The sequence below is a fragment of the Gopherus flavomarginatus genome, chromosome 6, assembly GCF_025201925.1.
Source record: "Gopherus flavomarginatus isolate rGopFla2 chromosome 6, rGopFla2.mat.asm, whole genome shotgun sequence".
Lineage (NCBI taxonomy): Eukaryota > Metazoa > Chordata > Testudines > Testudinidae > Gopherus > Gopherus flavomarginatus.
Window position 1 is genome coordinate 121,298,441 of NC_066622.1, and position 16,513 is coordinate 121,314,953.

Here is a 16,513-nt window from a genome sequence, read left to right on the forward strand (position 1 = left end):
CTATCTTGTAAGTTCAGACAGTGGCAGGAAGCAACCAGTCCTGAGGCAGGGGGAAACTCCAACTTCAGCCCCCACCCTCCCTGGGCTCTCTGCACAGCAATCTCTCTCTCTCAGACACACATGCACATAGACACCTGCATCTGTGTTCAACAGCACCAGCATTCCACATTAATGGTTTGCTTTGTGTCCTGGAGCAGATCGGCACAGCACACAAGGGCTGTCAGAAATGGAGCTTTGAAAGGGGAGGGGTGCATGTCTCCTGGGCAGCCAAGTTCAAAACAATGAGCATTATGGGACAGCTCCGGAGGCCAATTACAGCACAGAAAGCAATCAAGTGTCTACCCTGGCAATAGAGTGCTGGAGCCCCTGCGCAAACAGCCTTATGACTCTCGTCGAGGTGGGTTTTTGCAGCGTTGCAACTGATGAGTTTCTGTGCACAAAGTGGCTTGGCAGCGTGTACACATCTGCAGTTTGAGTGCAAAAAGCTGCTTTACTGTGCAGAAACTTGCCACTGTAGACAAGCCCTAATGCATCGCTACATGTCCCAGACTATTAGTACCATGAATGATATTTGCTACACTACAGTGGCATACACACTGGTTCCTGTCCCTATTTCGTTCATCAGCGAGGTGGGAATATTGCAGTGATAATGCGCAGTCATTTTCATCTGTGAGTCAGAGAATTTTCCTGCTGAGAGCTGCATCTTTTGACATTTCTGTATACTGATGTATGTGGTTTCTCATAATCCATACGGTACTCATTACAAACTGCCAAACTAATCTGTGGGTGGAAGAAGACATTGTCCAGGGTATGTCCACTTTACATTTTCAGTTGTGTTGTGGTTTTTCCATTAACAGATGTCCTAATAGGAGCATTCCTTCACTCCCACACTGCTGTTGCACACCTGTTGACTGGTGTTATTTAGAGCACCTAACATAGATATCCAAGGGCATGTCTTATATTTACTAGATTTCAGGTGGGAGAATTCAGCTTATAGATGGTCTGAGACAAAAATGACAGTCTGTCAAATACTAGTGCATAGTTTATACAAATCTCTTTAGTCAGCTTGGGAACATTTGAGGAGGACTATTTTCACCTGGAAATGGGAATAAATTGACATTTCTTCCATGAAACCAATATCAGGGGTTTCTTCTACGTGTAGAGCTAAATTCCTCTTCACTGACAACAGCTGTAGTATTGTGACCCTATGCACCCCTGTATTAACACTCCTGCAATAACACCTCTCAAGGCATATTTTGTACAAATATCACACAAAAGCTAACAACACTGGTTATTAAGATCATCATAAAATGCATGCGCGAACGTTATATATGAAGTTAGGAATTCGCTCAGTATGATGTCACTCAAATGTGTTTCAACCAGACACATCTGAGGAGTAAGTAAGCAGGTTTTTTTCCAGACAGAAGGTGCCTCCATCCAGATGCAATCACAGACAATTGGCAGTCACAATCAAGTGGTCACTCACTGGCCTATCAGAGACTGCAGGGATGGATCAATTTGCACTGTAAAAAGCACCAGCTTGGAAGAAGCTATCATGAACCTTCTCCATAAGACTTCATGGTGTCTTCCCTCACAGAAGGACCACTGAACTTTGAGAAGGCTACATTTCAAAAGTTCACTGGACTACAAAAGAGAGGGGCAAAGAACTCCAAGTGATCCTTCCCTAAGAAGGCAAAGGACCCAAGCACTTCGGACTCTGTGGGCAATCCTGATCAACAGGCGGTCAGCCATCTTGCTGGGAGGACGTGTGGTCAGAATTTCACCTTGATCCAAGACTGTAGTCACCAGAAAGTATTTTCCACTTGTATTTGTTTGCAACCATTGGTGACTTCATCCCTTATACTTGTACTCACTTAAAACCTCTCTTTTTAGATTAAATAAACTTGTTTTTCTTTTTTTTAAATCACAAGTCAAACACAGTACTGGATTGATTTAAAGTAACTCCGGGTAAAGCAATAAGTTGCCGTGTTTTTCTCTCTTTAAAAGAGCAGTGGATCTTATTACTCCTCTGACTGTTCCAGGAGAGGGCTCGACAATTCAGGGTAGATGGTTCTGGGGAAAATCAGCACTAGGGTGAGGGTAGGGGTCACTTGGCTATTAGGAACCAAGGCTGGTGTAGATCGGAGTGTGACTGTGGTATGACAAGCAGGCTGAGTTGGAGTCTGAGTTGCTGAACCAGGGTTGCTCAACACAAAGTCACTCAGTGCATGCTGGGCGCATCCAGACAGGGAGGACCAGCAGCAGAGCATTTTAAGGCATTCGGGTTAAAGGACAAGAGTAACATAACCTCTCACAGAACTGAATTACACCCCAGATCCTGACAGGTATATCTTACTAGTTCATGCCGGATGATGCTAAGCATAACCACTATCCTGTCCTGGACCTGAACATACACAGTTCATCAGAAAAGCAATTCTTGAATCCAACTTCAAAATGCAAAATCTGGCTTAGTAACTCAATTCACTAGCACAAGATATAAAAAGATATGGAATATCAGAACCACCACGACTGACGCAATCCAAGCTCCCTCTCCTGGCCTTTGTGAATAGTGCATATCCAAGCGAAACAAGATAGTCGAGTACCTCTTCCCAAAAGCTACCAACCAGACACTTACATTTGGACAAACATATATTCTGAAACAGGGAACACCCAAGACAGAAGTTGGATAAAACGCATCATTACACAATACCTCTTTATTTCCTTTGCCAATCCCTCACTGTCTTGAGCAAGTGATTCTACATCATCGGCTGGTGTAGGAGCCAAGGAAGCATCCTCAGGAACAGAAGTAACAGGGTTCTCAACTTCTTTGCAGCTACCAGGCTGGGAAGTGCTGTAAAACAATTCAATTATTATAAATAACAACCTCTGCAAAATGTCATCAATGCCAAGAAGTTTTCAACAACATTTGCAAATTACTCTTGAGACACAAGCTTACTGTCAGACTGATTTGTTGGAGGAGTCTGCCGTGTTTTCTTTTCCCACATATAGAGAGAGCCCAGAATAAATAAATAGCTAATAGCTACTAACTATCTACTTGGCAGTTCTGCTGTATAGTGTCTTTATGCAATGATCTCAAATCACTTTGCAAACCATAATTAATCCCCACAACACCCCCAAGAGGTTGAGAGTTCAGCAGTTTGTCATTTCCAATCCTAAAAAACAATAGTAAAGATTTCTTTCTTGAAACTTTCAATATGCTGCAGAACTAAATGAATTCTCACTATAAAAACATTAGGGTTAGAGATCTACAGTATTGTTTTCATACCAAGCAACTGCCACCATGTTGCTAAGTTTCACAGTGCTGAGTTTAGAATACATATGAGATTTCAGTTCATGAATTTCAAAATAGGTAAAATACATTTTTTAAAAAGCCAACAGGGGTTTCAAGGATGATGGTGATGGCAAAAAAGTCATTTTGGTAACGGAGTGCCCTCTCCTGACTATATCAGGAAAAATACTGGGGATAAGTAACAGCTGCAGTTTTGTTGGGGTGTTTTTTTGTTGTTTTTTTTAAATGACAAGCCACAGGATAGTGTACAGTGAAAAGGACACAGGACATTTAAGAACTGCAGAAACAGGCATGACACCAGAGACAAAACATTACTGTTGTCTTTATTCCATTTTCGAGCAATCAGAACAGGAATCTCGTGTTACAACATTGAACACCTTTGAATATAAGTGTTGCGATAATGGAGCCAATCTTTGTCCGGCTGTCCAAATTTTTCAGAATGGTCTTTTTTTTTTAAATCTACAGTGGGGAGGAAGGGAGCCTTGCATTTAAACCATGAAAGAATTAAGCTTTCAATTAGGATATTTTCAAATACTCAGTCCAACATGTAATACCTCCAGAAATAGGCTTTCACCCACTGCACAGTCAACACCTGTATTTGCATCCAAAAAGAATGTACGCAAAAGTGACTGGAATGCGGATAGGTAGCCCTCTGTGGATACAAAATTTGTATCCGCATCTGATCCTCAAACATGGTCCACAGATATCTATGTCCCTGGATATAAAGTGTGTATCTGCAGATTTGCAGGGCTCTTGATATAAAATTTGGATCTGCATCCATCCATGATCCGCAGAGATCTGCATCTGGGGATACCCACAGATATAAAGCAGATATCCAGAGATTTGCTGATCTGTGGGAGACAGCCTTCCTCCTCAACTAGAGCAACCTCCATGAAACCCCACCTGGCAACAGATGTCTCAACTTCGCAACTTACAAAACTCAGGAAGGGACAAGCAGTGCATGTGCACAGCAGGTTCTGTTAACTAGAGAGAAGACCACCATTTAGCATACAAATGCATCTGCAGCATCATAAAAACAAAATCATAAACCAAATGTAAAAATTAAAAAGAATGCTGTCAGGCTTTATAAAATGAACAGCAATACAACTAGTCAGAACATGCCGCTGTAACATAAATAAAAATCCCCTGCCCTCTTTGCTCATAGGCTTCCTTTCTGCTACATGCAGTGCTGTCCTAACCCATCCTGTCTCTCCAGATCAGGCTCCTTTCCATCTGTTAATAATTTTAAACCATTTAGTAACTACACTCTTTCTGCCTTTGTCTGCAAATGATTATTCTAATGCAGAATAAAAAAATTCTTCTGGAGTTTAGTGTAAGTAATTATAGTTCTTGCAGGAAAACACCCAGTGTAAGACAACAACTATTGGTACAGATCAAACCAAACCAGGTTATAGTTAAGTGACAAAAACCAGGTAAAAAGCCATGGGCAACAACACAGATCATTTTACACTATTCTCTTTAGGTAAGCAGAACTTGCTTTGGTGGCTTATAGGATTCTCTAGTCTCCTGACATGCATGCATGCGTGTATATGTATTAAAGTGGCGAGATCTGCAGTCACTTTGATCTCTTCTGGGAGTAAGTTTCACATTTTGAAAGAAACAAGCTATTTCCTTTTTCATTTACTATTCTTCCCTCAGCTAAAAACGGCTTTTGTCCTTATATAGTAATAATGTCAAATATATACAGCATTTGTATGACTATATAGGGTCACACCAAAATTCGAAAAAAATACAAAAAGCAAAAAATAAACTGCCAAAAATAAGTGAGCATCGAACATCTGTTACAAGCGTAAACAGAGCATCACAAAAGGAAACAAATGCACAAGGAGGCTAGTCAAGACAGGAACTCACCAAATATACTTAAGATTCATGGGGTGTTTTTCAATACATGTACACCCTCCCAAATACTGCAAGAATATTCTGAAATAAAGGCACACCAGTGAGCTGCTTACAACAGTACTCTCTCCCTCTTTTTCTCTCTCCCTCTCACTCACTCACTTTTTGATTCTCTCCCACCAACATTCCTTCAAGTCTGCACATAAAAGAGAAACATTTACCATGGAAACGTATTTTGTCTATTGTCATTTCTAATGCATGTTTCAAAATGAAACTAGTTGCCAAAACTGATTTTTTAATAGGGATGGTTTACTTTGTATGGGCTATGACATAAGCCATGTTGATAAAAACAATTTTCAAACACTTCACATTTAGAGAGCACTTTGCATTTTTCAAAAGGTTATATAAAACATGACTAAATTCCCACAATGACTGTGTGGGGCTGGTAACTATATTGGGCTCTGTTCATTGGTTATGGAAATAATGCCAGAGTGATTTCGATACAGATAAAACAATCATTCGGGACGTAGAAGTGGGATGAAGTGCTGCTAGCATGGGCGTGCAACTCATTTCTTGTGTAACTTGTTGAACCACCCATAGTTGGGTTCAGGCCAGAGGGAATGTGGTCTGTGCAGAGTGAGACCTGTCTGCCATTACTAGCTGTTGCACTCATGCAGCAATGATGTCAGGGTGACTGAATTCGGGGTCTGTCTAAACTGCAGCTGGGAGCGAGCCTCCCAGCCTGGGCATACAAACTTGTGCTTCCTCCACTCAAATTACCAAGCTAAACACAACAGTGTGGACACTGTGGCATGGGTGGCGGTTCGGGTGAGCCATGGGAGCTTGGACCCCAGGAGTCGGGCAGTCTTGGACTCGGGTGGCTAGCCCTGAGCTGCCACTCATGCTGCAATATCCACACTGCTGCATTTAGCAAGCTAACCTGAATGAAGCTGGAGCTCACACCCAGCTGCAGTATAGACATACCTTCAGCGTCTAAAGTAAATAGGTTCACCCAACCCTCCAGTTTGACCACGGTGCAACTCTGACTTTCACGCAGCATCTGCACCAGCTCACAACCCCAAATTTGCAGTGCCGACGTTAGAACTCAACAGTCATTACTGAAACATGATTCAGTATGAAACTGTTTTAGTCTCAAAGCAAATTGGCAGCATGCCCACTAGGTCTAGCTAAAACACCTCCAGAGACACCAGCTGTCCACTGCAGCTCCCAGAGCTTTTTAAACTCCTGCCTCCACAATCATTAACCTACTGAGCCAAGCTTATCAGAAAACAAATGTTTTTCAAACTCTGGGGTTTTTTTTGTAAAAAAAAAATTTTGAACAAAACTTCCTGACAGCCTCTATTGCTAGATTCCCCTGTTCCTGTACAGATTGCAGTGAGGAACAATCCCCAAGAGGCCTTTGCTGTGTGGGCATATTTTGCAATTAGGCCATGCCTACTTCTCTGTGTAACTGTGCTGCCCTTAGTATATTTTAATACCACCATCACAGATGAACATCACTCATATTTCACGCCCTCGCGGTTGCCTGATTCACATGCAGAGTCAGCTTCCACACCAGGAACTCAATTTGACACAACACCCCCGACTAACATCTAATTTGCAGATGAGAAAACTGAGGTAGAGAGATTAATTGATCTTTTCTGAGGCCTCACAGCGAGTCATAGCCTGGCTTAGAGCAAACGATTTCCTAGCTCCCATAGCTGAGATCCACCAATCTCACTTGCCTTTTAATATTTTTAAATACTTACTGTATATTTTGTATCCATTATTTTCCCCTTGCTCAGCTTCAGCAACTGGGCTGGATGCTGGGAAATGCCAAAGGAGAAGGAACTTTCCTCCTCAAGCTGTGAAGCAACAGCGATGTAGGTCTGCAGCTGCCACACCAATTTAATGGCTAGGGAACAGCTCTCTTTCATAGGTGGAAAAGTCTAGAGGATCTTCATAGCATCAAATCCCTTGGTCTGTCTCTCTGGGCTCTGCACCATACTGGGGATGTCCCTGACCTCCCTAGCCCGCTCCACAGCCTCTCCAAAGTCTTTCCTATGCACAGTGGCACTGTTGCTACTAAGACCATTTGCACTTCACAGCAGTTGGAAGGTTTGCCCTTGGATTAGTAAATACAGCCAAACTATCTCCTCATGAAGCACGTTTATGTGGACTGGTGGGGGGGGGTGGGGGAGGAGGGCTGTTTTATGTCTGGAATGGAAATGGCTTGGCAGAACAGTTGGTGAACTCATTACCTGTTTAGTGTTAAGACACTATTCTATGGGTCTGGTAAATAAAACCCACTTACATGGGCCAGACCATGTGGTGCGCTCTCTGATCAATATGTTATCACTGGAAGAGGGTAGGGAAGAAAGCTGCTCTCAAGGACCAAAACAAAGACATAATTTCTTGACTGGACAGATGGAGGGACAGTATCTGATCTCATATTACACACTGCCATCTGGAAGACATTAAGCACAAACTGACCCCTACTTTATATGCTTCATTATTTTTCCTGTCAAAGTGCACTCTATCTGAATTCTAAGACATCCCTTATGGGTAAACATACACATGGAAGCAAAAGCAACTATATATAAGTCAACCAAAAAGGTGCTTTGTAATTTGATTTGATTTCTGCTAAAGTGGAACAGCACTGAGCCATCTGTCTTGCAATACACTAAGTTTTGAACAGAATAATAAGGGATAGGAGGCAGACACTGTGTGTACGTGCACTGAAAAAACTTTTCAAAGTAATATCAAAAAGCAACTGTGGAATAATTCTATACAAAATGCTGCAAAAGCAACAGCAGTAACGTGGCTTTGTTCGGCTAAATAAGCAAGCATAAATTACGCATAACAGAGGGTGATAGAAGGTGAGACACCACTAAATGATAAATGTAACAAACATTTTGCTCTGTTGTTTTAAACATCCTCCTCCGTCAAGAAGCATCTGATTCTGATCTAATTTACACGTTTTAAATCCAGAGTAATCCAGTTAAGTTTAATGATATTGTTTGTTTTATACCAGTATGAGATTTGTACTGCCTTGCTTTTGTTTGTTTGGAATGAGAGTTTAAGAAGTGAGCTCCAGCCACACTGAGTTTGAACACTCTTCTTCCAGGAGTGACATTCACAGGTGACACTCACAGAAGTTATAGCAGATCTATCGCCATGACACTGCCAAGTGCCCAGGCAAGACAAATATATTGTTAGCAAATAGCAGGGAATGAAAACAACAAGGAGTCTGGTGGCACCTTAAAGACTAGCAGATTTATTTGTGCATAAGCTTTTGTGGGTAAAAAACCTCACTTCTTCAGATGCAGGGAATGAAAGTTGCCAAGAATAACAGGCAGACAGGTACAAAGAAAGAGAGTCCTGTGGCACCTTATAGACTAAGGTGACTGACTGACTGACTGACGTATTGGCGCATAAGCCTTCGTGGGTGGACCACATACGTTTGATGAAGTGGGTATTCACCCACAAAAAGCTTGTGCTTCAATACGTCTGTTAGTCTATAAGGTGCCAGAGGACTCTTTGTTGCTTTCTACAGATCCAGACTAACACGGCTCCCCCTCTGATACAGGTACAAAGAATATAACTTAGCTTTGATGGCTAAACTCATCATTGTTCTTATTTTCTCTTCTTATCAATCCATCTCAACAAGAACCAACCTGTGCCGTGATTTTTTAAGAACACTGAGTTTAATAAAGTTCTCTGGTTACAGGTTCACTCTAATTGCTCAGTGTATTACTCACCTGCCTTTTAATGCACTTTGGCAATGGATTGAAGGGATTTCTAGTTTCATGCTAAATACTTCTATCCCCAGCTGCCATTTTGTTAACTCCTGCAACAATGTGTGGTGAATCACTGCTGATATCCTTGCACCTTCCACAGTGACATTATACAGAGATCAAGTCTAGCCCAGACTAAACTGATCCCTACACACTGTACTCCTCAGCAGAAAATTTGCACAGCTACCCAGCATAGACTGGGGCAATCACAAATAATTATAGTATTAAGCAATAATACTCCTATTAAATCATGTTAACATGAAAGTCTGTGACAGTAACTTCTGGGAAGAAATGAGAAAAATCAATCTAACATCAAAAAAAGGGTAACCCCTCCCTCATGTCAAAATCTTATTAAACCATTTCTTCTATTTGATACAATTAACCTTAAACTTAGCATCCATGGGAGGAAGACAGACATACCTCTGACTTACAGGAGTTCATGAGGTTTTCATAATAATGAAGATACCACAGGAGATTGCTCTTCTTGAATTCTTTCTAAAATAACAGCTAGTTGGCACTGTAGACCTGTCTGATTGTCTCTGTAGGAGCACAAACTAAACATTCACCCAAAGGCAGCATTTGTAGATGCTGCTGAAACTGATGTTGTAACCCTTTCTTATTTTGCTGCTATCAGAAAGATGCTCATAGCTTCAACCATTAACAGTTCATTCTCTTTCTAAAAAGCTCATCATTATGGTAGAAATTCAGAATCATAATGATGAGGAAGCCTACTTCAGTGTAAACAGTAACCAATTACGTTTGTAAAGAAGCCATCCATGAAATCTGCATATTAATTAAGATCCTTGCAGTGACAGCAGGAAGAAATCCCTAACTTCTCATCCTTATCTCCCCAAAAACATATGCTAATCACCCATAAGTTGTTAGGAAGAGTTTTGTTTAACTTGCCTCTTTTCAACCTCAATTCTCCCTATTGTGAATTAAAGGCCATGTCTACATCTAAAATTTTGCAGCGCTGGTTGTTACAGCTGTATTAGTACAGCTGTATAGGGCCAGCGCTGCAGAGTGGCCACACTTACAGCAACCAGCGCTGCAAGTGGTGTTAGATGTGGCCACACTGCAGCGCTGTTGGGCGGCTTCAAGGGGTTTTGGGGAAGGCGAGAGCAAACCGGGGAAGGAGACCAGCTTCGCCGCGGTTTGCTCTCGCGTTCCGCGAACCACCCTGCAAACCGCAGGGAAGGAGACCTGCTTGTTCGGGGAACGCGAGAGCAAACCGCGGCGAAGCTGGTCTCCTTCCCCGGTTTGCTCTCGCGTTCCGCGGACCACCCTGCAAACCGCAGGGAAGGAGACCTGCTTGCTCGGGGGTTCGGCGAACGCGAGAGCAAACCGGGGAAGGAGACCAGCTTCGCCGCGGTTTGCTCTCGCGTTCCCCGAGCAAGCAGGTCTCCTTCCCTGCGGTTTGCAGGGTGGTCCGCGGAACGCGAGAGCAAACCGCGGCGAAGCTGGTCTCCTTCCCCGGTTTGCTCTCGCCTTCCCGGAACCACCCAGCAAACCTCAGGGAAGGAGACCTGCTTGCTCGGGGTTCGGGGAACGCGAGAGCAAACCGGGGAAGGAGACCAGCTTCGCCGCGGTTTGCTCTCGCGTTCCGCGAACCACCCTGCAAACCGCAGGGAAGGAGACCTGCTTGTTCGGGGAACGCGAGAGCAAACCGCGGCGAAGCTGGTCTCCTTCCCCGGTTTGCTCTCGCCTTCCCGGAACCACCCAGCAAACCTCAGGGAAGGAGACCTGCTTGCTCGGGGTTCAGGGAACGCGAGAGCAAGCCGGGGAAGGAGACCAGCTTGATTACCAGAGGCTTCCTCAGGTATGCTGGGATACCTGCTTATTCCACGGAGGTCAAGAAAAGCGCTGGTAAGTGACTATACTTGATTACCAGCGCTGGATCACCAGCGCTGGATCCTCTACACCCGAGACAAAACGGGAGTACGGCCAGCGCTGCAAACAGGGAGTTGCAGCGCTGGTGGTGCCCTGCAGATGTGTACACCTCCTAAGTTGCAGCGCTGTAACTCCCTCACCAGCGCTGCAACTTTCTGATGTAGACAAGCCCAAAGTAATATAGTATCTGAAATAGCAGAGGGAAAAAAAGACAGGTTAAATTTTCAAAATGTCAATGTGATTTAGGAGCCTAACCCCGGTCTACACTAAAGGCAAAGCAGCTTATGTCGACCTAACTATGTAAGTGTCTACACTAAAATTTCACTCCTTCTGACTAACACCTTCTACACCAGAGGTGGGCAAACTACTGTCCCTCCTTCTCCGCACCTTCGTGGGCAGTACTCTGGGTGGTGGGGTTGTGCGCTCCTGTTGAACAGCACAGCCAGGGCCGGCGCTACTATTTAGGCAGCCTAGGCAATCGCCTAGGGCGCCAGGATTATTGAGGGGGCGGCATTTTGCCGGGGGGGCGGTAGGTGGCTCCGGTTGACCTGCCACAGGCATGCCTGCAGAGGGTCCGTTGGTCTGCGGCTCCAGTGGAGCTGCCGCAGTCATGCCTGCGGATGGTCGGTTGCTCCCACGGCTCTGATGGACCTCCCGCAGGCATGCCTGCAGCAGCTCCACCAGAGCCATGGACCAACGGACCCTCCACAGGAATGCCTGCGGCAGCTCCACCGAAGCTGCGGGATCAGCGCGGGGGGCGGCGAAATGGCCGTGCGCCTAGGGCACGAGAAACCCTGGCGCCAGTCCTGAGCACAGCAGCATGTCTGGGTCCGGCCGGGCAGCGCAGCTGTCAGACAAGCTGCTCTAAGTGGCATGGTAAGGGAGCCAGGGGGTTAGATAAGGGGTGGGGAGTTCTGGGGGGCAGTCATGGGACAGGGAAGAGGGGGCGGTTGGATGAGGTGGAGGTTCTGGGAGGCAGTCAGGGGATGGGGGGGTTGGATAAGAGTGGGAGTCCCGGGGGGGGTCTGTCTGGGGGCGGGGGTGTGAATAGGGGTCAGGAGACAGGGAACAAGGGGGGGTGGATAGGCATGGGGTCTTGGAGGGGCCTGTCAGGGGGCGCGGGTGTGGATAGGGGTTGAGGCAGTCAGAGGACTGAGAGCAGGGAGGGTTGGATAGGGGGTGGGTCCCAGGGACAGTTGGGTGGGGGGGTCCTGGGAAGGGGCGGTCAGGGACAAGGAGCAGGGGCGGTTGGATGGGTCAGGAGTTCTGAGGGGGGCAGTCAAGAGGTGGGAAGTGGGAGGGGTCGAATAGAGAGTGGAGGCCAGGCTGTTTGGGGAGGAACAGCCTCCCCTACCCGGTCCTCCATACAGTTTTGCAACCCCAGTGTGGCCCTCAGGCCAAAAAAGTTTGCCCACCCCTGCGCTACACTGACTTAACTCCACACAAGGTATAGAGCCAAGATCGATGTAGTTACGTCAATACAGTCTCAGTGCAGACACTGCATTGCTTATATTGATTGTTGCTGGCTTGCAGAAGCTGTCCCACAATGCCCCACACTGAAAGTTCAATTGGTGCAAACACTTCTGGTGAAGGAGCACGCTGCTGACACAAGAAACAAAGTGAGGACACGCACAAGCGATGAAATTACCGCAGCGGCTGTATGTTGACATAAGTCAGGTCAACTTAATTTTGTAGTATAGGCAAGCTCTTAGTCCCATTTTCAAAATTATTAGGCAGTTAGGAGCCTAAAATTCAGTGTCTGTAGATTCCTTAGGGCCTAAGTCACTTTTGAAAATTACTTAGATGTTTAAGAAAATTTAACCCTATAACTACATCTAGTGTTGAAAGTTTAAAACATGAACTCCTATCTCTCTGCCCTTCCTTTCTTGAAAGTTCAACTGCAAACAATATAGGTAAGAGCAACAGTAATCTGCTCACATCACTAAAAAGGTAGCATATAATAAAAACTGGAATTTCCAATCCACTCCAGATAACTAACTTTGTTACTATCAGCATCATTCCAGCAAAGAATCTGGCAAATTTAAATATTAGGAGAAAAGGTCTAAACATGAAGGGCCAACTCACCTTGTGCTGAGAAAAAGGTGTAAGTCAATAAAGGCATAAATTGCATCTGTCTGTTCTACCAGCCATTGCTGTGCCCCAGGGGAAGGATATGCCACTTTTCCTTGCAGATTCTGTTTGAGGGACAGCTTTAAATTCTGGCATAGACTCTACAGACGCTTCAGTGACAGGCTGCCAAGAAGAGGCACTGAAACAGCATATCATCTAGATGTACTAGACATACCCTTATCCCAAAACCAGTGGCTAGTATACTCCCTGACAAAAGGAAGTTTTCAGTTGCTTTCCGTCACCATGACTGTAATGAGTCCCTTACTGTACCTTGCTGCAGTCAGCTCAGCAGCACCCAGAGCAGCAACATTTTCACAAGGCAGAGAATCAGCTAACAGTTGTTTGGAAGAATCAGGGGAAGAAGCCAATTTTATGACATCACCTGGCACAGGAGAACTGTATAAAAAAAAAAAGAGAGAGAGAGAGATGGAAAAATGGCACAGTTTGAGGTCTTTATAGAATTACAATTGCTTTTAATCCCTACATCTGGAGACATTGTTTAGCATAGGTAGTCTATAGCAACCTTACGTATATGTTTCCATGTGCATTACCTAATGCAGGGAAAGAGTTTTTTTAAAATCACCGATGTGCATGGCTCAACTGTCTAGCCTTTGTGTGTGCACATGCCTGTTTGAAGTCAGCAAGACTTTGACCTGCATAAAGGCTGCCTTATTGCATAATAGTGAGACAACGCCAGTTTTGCTTACAATGTTAAGAATGGATGGGAAAATAAACTAGTGTCTGACAATAGAAATGGCAAGATTTCCTTATGCTGAGATTCATAAGAACTTTTTTCAAACCAACAAGGCAGAGCTGCATAAGCAAGAGTGAGGAGTGGCTGGGGTGTAGCGGGAGCACTAGGAGAAACTGAGTCAGCCAGAATTCCTCCTGGAACTCCCAGGGAGTGAACACTGTAGCAGCAGCTCCAGCCATCCTTGCAAAGGGTACAAAGTCCACTCTCTCCTCACACTGCTACCAGTTCCATTAGCTGCCAGAGGGAGAGCAACTCTGGTTACTTCACACTTTATTTTCTGGACACCTCAGGACTGTGCCTGGCTACAACAAAGGGGCACAGAACATGGGATGGCTCCTTATGCCATTGTCCCACATCCTCTTGCATATCACAGAATCATACAAATGTAGGGCTGGGAGGTACCTCTAGAGGTTGTCTAGTCACACTGAGGCCATGTCTACATCTAAAATTTTGCAGCGCTGGTTGTTACAGCTGTATTAGTACAGCTGTATAGGGCCAGCGCTGCAGAGTGGCCACACTTACAGCAACCAGCGCTGCAAGTGGTGTTAGATGTGGCCACACTGCAGCGCTGTTGGGCGGCTTCAAGGGGGGTTCGGGGAACGCGAGAGCAAACCGGGAAAGGAGACCAGCTTCGCCGCGGTTTGCTCTCGCGTTCCCCGAACCACCCTGCAAACCGCAGGGAAGGAGACCTGCTTGTTCGGGGAACGCGAGAGCAAACCGCGGCGAAGCTGGTCTCCTTTCCCGGTTTGCTCTCGCGTTCCCCGAACCACCCTGCAAACCGCAGGGAAGGAGACCTGCTTGCTCGGGGGTTCGGGGAACAAGAGAGCAAACCGGGAAAGGAGACCAGCTTCGCCGCGGTTTGCTCTCGCGTTCCCGGAACCACCCAGCAAACCTCAGGGAAGGAGACCTGCTTGTTCGGGGAACGAGAGAGCAAACCGGGAAAGGAGACCAGCTTGATTACCAGAGGCTTCCTCAGGTATGCTGGGATACCTGCTTATTCCACGGAGGTCAAGAAAAGCGCTGGTAAGTGTCTATACTTGATTACCAGCGCTGGATCACCAGCGCTGGATCCTCTACACCCGAGACAAAACGGGAGTACGGCCAGCGCTGCAAACAGGGAGTTGCAGCGCTGGTGGTGCCCTGCAGATGAGTACACCTCCTAAGTTGCAGCGCTGTAACTCCCTCACCAGCGCTGCAACTTTCTGATGTAGACAAGCCCTGAGGCAGGACCAAGTATACCTGTATATACACCAAGTATATCCATGCACAGCAGGACACAAATTGGATCTAAAATCTTGTTAACACTTTCTGGTGTGTAAGCGCTGAGCGATGGATCAAAGTAATGTTATATACCAAAAACATTATCAAATCCATAAGGAAAGAGTATTCTCTGAGGAAGTTATTTCTGTGAAGTCACCAGAGTCACTGTACTGCCACAAACCACAAGACAGCAACGCCCTCAGAATTTATCGTGGAGTCCTTTTGTCAGATTTGCCCAGATGCTCAAAAGGTATTTAAGCACCTAACTTACATTGTAATCAATGGGAGTTAGAGTAAATATCATTGAGGATCTGGGCCATAAAGACCAAAACCTCGGGAAATGGCAAGTAGCTCCAACACCCATAGAAGTCAATGGGAATTGCAGATAAGAACATAAGCACAGCCGTACCGGGTCAGACCAAAGGTCCATCTAGCCCAGTATCTGTTTACCGACAGTGGCCAATGCCAGGTGTCCCAGAGGGAGTGAAGCTAACAGGCAATGATCAAGTGATCTCTCTCCTGCCATCCATCTCCAGCCTCTGGTGAACAGAGGCTAGGGACACCATTCTTTACCCTTCCTGGCTAATAGCCATGTATGGACTTAGCCATCATGAATTTATCCAGTTCTCTTTTAAACAGTGTTATAGTCCCAGCCTTCACAACCTCCTCAGGTAAGGAGTTCCACAAGTTGACTGTGTGCTGTGTGAAGAAGACCTTCCTTTTATTTGTTTTAAACTTGCTACCCATTAATTTCATTTGGTGACTCCTAGTTCTTGTATTATGGGAATAAGTAAATAACTTTTCCTTAACCACTTTCTCCACATCACTCATGATTTTATATACCTCCATCATATCCCCCCTTAGTCTCCTCTTTTCCAAGCTGAAGAGGCCTAGCCTCTTTAATCTTTCCTCGTATGGGACCCTCTCCAAATCCCTAATCATTTTAGTTGCCCTTTTCTGAACCTTTTCTAGTGCTAGAATATCTTTTTTGAGGTTAGGAGACTACATCTGTACACAATATTCGAGATGTGGGCGTACCATGGATTTATATAAGGGTAATAATATATTCTGTCTTATTCTCTATCCCCTTTTTAATGATTTCTAATATCCTGTTTGCTTTTTTGACCGCCTCTGCGCACTGCGTGGACATCTTCAGAGAACTATCCATGATGACTCCAAGATATTTTTCCTGACTCGTTGTAGCTAAATTAGCCCCTATCATATTGTATGTATAGTTGGGATTATTTTTTCCAATGTGCATTACTTTACATTTATCCACATTAAATTTCATTTGCCATTTTGTTGCCTACTCGCTTAGTTTTGTGAGATCTTTTTGAAGTTCATCACAATCTGCTTTGGTCTTAACTATCTTGAGTAGTTTAGGATCATCTGCAAACTTTGCCAGCTCACTGTTTACCCCTTTCTCCAGATCATTTATGAATAAATTGAATAGGATTGGTCCTAGGACTGACCCTTGGGGAACACCACTAGTTACCCCTCTCCATTCTGAGAATT

General features: G+C 45.0%; 1 protein-coding gene across 12 annotated transcripts in view; it reads right to left on the reverse strand.

Moving 5' to 3' along the window:
• Window positions 1-16,513, reverse strand: part of TACC2 (transforming acidic coiled-coil containing protein 2) — a 235,694-nt gene that overhangs the window by 111,498 nt on the left and 107,683 nt on the right. For 11 of the 12 annotated variants that reach the window (XM_050958914.1, XM_050958913.1, XM_050958906.1 and 8 more), the window contains 3 exons: window positions 13,255-13,380; window positions 5,183-5,251; window positions 2,711-2,851 (listed from right to left, as the gene is read on the reverse strand). In XM_050958914.1, the coding sequence (XP_050814871.1) occupies window positions 2,711-2,851; window positions 5,183-5,251; window positions 13,255-13,380 (336 nt within the window). The remainder of the gene's footprint in view (window positions 1-2,710; window positions 2,852-5,182; window positions 5,252-13,254; window positions 13,381-16,513) is intronic. The other variant, XM_050958909.1, reaches the window with a different exon arrangement.